This window comes from Athene cunicularia (genome assembly GCF_003259725.1).
Source record: "Athene cunicularia isolate RWA chromosome 19 unlocalized genomic scaffold, athCun1 chr19_part1, whole genome shotgun sequence".
In the NCBI taxonomy this organism is placed as follows: domain Eukaryota; kingdom Metazoa; phylum Chordata; class Aves; order Strigiformes; family Strigidae; genus Athene; species Athene cunicularia.
In genome coordinates this window covers 5,419,104-5,421,190 of record NW_020799124.1, presented here as the reverse complement: position 1 = coordinate 5,421,190, position 2,087 = coordinate 5,419,104, and the positions used below count along the sequence as shown (strand labels likewise).

At 67.5% G+C, this 2,087-nt stretch overlaps 1 protein-coding gene across 1 annotated transcript; it reads right to left on the bottom strand.

Moving 5' to 3' along the window:
* Positions 1 to 6: 6 nt before the first annotated feature.
* Positions 7 to 1,650, bottom strand: RSKR (ribosomal protein S6 kinase related). Its single transcript, XM_026861838.1, has 8 exons — positions 1,593 to 1,650; positions 1,221 to 1,349; positions 1,007 to 1,047; positions 905 to 932; positions 710 to 799; positions 551 to 639; positions 366 to 476; positions 7 to 273 (listed from the first exon to the last, which is right to left on the bottom strand). Exons 1-8 carry the CDS (start codon positions 1,648 to 1,650, stop codon positions 49 to 51), a joined length of 771 nt encoding a protein of 256 aa, XP_026717639.1. The 3' UTR covers positions 7 to 48.
* Positions 1,651 to 2,087: the final 437 nt, after the last annotated feature.

The window sequence follows — 2,087 nt, the reverse complement described above, 5'->3', positions numbered from 1 at the left end:
GGGGGGGGGATGTCCCTGAGCGATGTTGGGGGTCCCAGCCAGGGTGGCTCAGCCAGGCCAGGGCTGACCCGAGGGGACAGCGACGAGGTCGCAGTCGAAGTCAGCGAAGGTGGCGGGGTCGGGAAGGGGCTGCTCGGGGGGGCGCGGGGCCACTGCTACCGCCACCGGGTCCTTCTGCAGCAGGTCGGCGTCAAAGGCCACCCCGTGGAAGAAGGGGTGGCCCTGGAAGTGGTGGAGGTAGCGCAGGCGATGTAGGGGGTTGTGACACAGCAGCTGGGGATGGAGGGAGGACAGTGAATGGTGGAGACCCCGGCATCCAGCCCAAGGGGCCAGCAGGAACCCCAAAATCCAGGCGGGAAGGTTACCTCGGCGAGCAGCCGGGCCAGCGCGGAGCTGAACGCGGGTGGGCTCTCGTAGCTGCTCTGTTTGACACGCTCCAGCATGGTCACGTGGTCCCCCGCCGGCGCCACAGGGAACTGGGGGGTCAGGGAACAGATTTAGGGGCTCCATGGGGTGCTCCTATCACCCCCCTGTCACCTGTGGCTCTCACCTCCCCGCTGGCCAGGGCGAAGAGCAGGACTCCCAGTGACCACCAGTCAGCTGCGTGGCTGTATGGCCCCCCGCTCAGCACCTCCGGGGCTGTGGGAATGAGCAGGTGAGTGCCTGGGGGGGCCGTGCCCCACACTGCAGCCCCCCACTGCCCCCTTACCCATGTACTGCAGGGTGCCACAGATGGTGTGGGCTCGCTCGCCCCACCGCAGGTGGCGGGAGAGGCCGAAGTCGGTGAGCTTGAGGTGCCCTGTGGGGTGAGGCAATGAGTGGGGACCCACAGGTGGGGTGCCCCCATGGTCAGAGTGTCCCCCACGGATGGGGCATCCACAAGCCAGTGCTATCAGACTCTTACCTCTCTCATCCAGGAGGATGTTCTCCATCTGAAATGAGACAGGCGCTGGGGGGGTTCAGAGACACCTCCCACCCCACCCTCCTGCCCCCCACTGCCACCCACCTTCACATCTCTGTGCATGATGCCCAGGTCGTGGAGGTACACTGGGGAGAAGATGGAGCCGTCAGAATGGTGGGTCCCTGCTCGGCACGGTGCCTGCTGCCACCCCCACTGCAGCCAGCAGGCAGCTGCCCACCCCCGGGGATGGCTGACCCTGCCTGCAGGTCCCCATCGGTGGGGACAGTGGTGTCTGTCCCCGGCGTGGCAGGCCACTCACCCAGCACCAGCACCAGCTCGGCAGCAAACAGGCGGACGGTGGCCTCGGCGAAGCGCCCGGCGGCACGCCACAGCGCATGCAGGTCTCCGGTGCTGCAGTAGGTACACACTGCCGGGACGGGCAACACGCCTTACCGATGGGCTGCCCCGTGGGGCCGGGCTGGCATGAGGGGCACGGGCACCGGGGTGGCATGGGCATGGGGCAGAGGGGTCATTGGGACCACGCACCAAGGTGAGATGGGCACCCTGGGCATGCAGCAAGGGGATGCAAGCGCTGGGGCCATAAGGGCAGCGAGGTGGCACAAGCCCCAGGACCACGCTGGCACCAAGGTGGCACAAACACCAGGGCAACGTGGGCACCAAGACCACGTACTAAGGTGACATAGGCACAGGAGCACCGTGTACCACGGTGACATGGGCACCAGAGCCATGTGGGCACTGGGAACACACAAACACCACAGCCACGTGAGCTCCAAGGTGGCACAGACACCGGTGGCCACATGGGTACCCCAGTGACACAGTCCCCACGGTCACCCAGGCACTGGGAACACAAAAGCTACATGGACGCCGAGGTGGCATGGCCATCAGGGCCACCGGGGCCAGGCAGGCTACCAGGGCTGGGGTGCCTCATTCACCCCCCGTGCTGGTCCCTGCCCCACTGCGGTTTGTCCCCATCCCTGTCCCCCCGTCCCTGTCCTGTGGGTGTGGGGTGGGAGCCGGCAGCCGAGTGCCTGGATCCCCACGGGGCAGCGGGCAGCGCGGGGGGAGCGTGCACGTGTGCGGGGACACGTGTGCGGGCGGTGGGGACACGTGCTCGGGCAGGGGGGGCCGGGGCCAGCCCGCGGGCAGATGGTCACTCACTGATGAA

Excerpts from the sequence above, each read along its gene's own strand:
- RSKR (XM_026861838.1), bottom strand. The coding sequence starts at position 1,650 with ATGGCTCTGGTGCCCATGTCACCGTGGTACACGGTGCTCCTGTGCCTA. Across the intron at positions 933-1,006 it reads TCATGCACAGAGATGTGAAG|ATGGAGAACATCCTCCTGGA; the intron begins GTGGGTGGCAGT and ends GTCTCATTTCAG. Across the intron at positions 640-709 it reads TGGCACCCTGCAGTACATGG|CCCCGGAGGTGCTGAGCGGG; the intron begins GTAAGGGGGCAG and ends TCATTCCCACAG.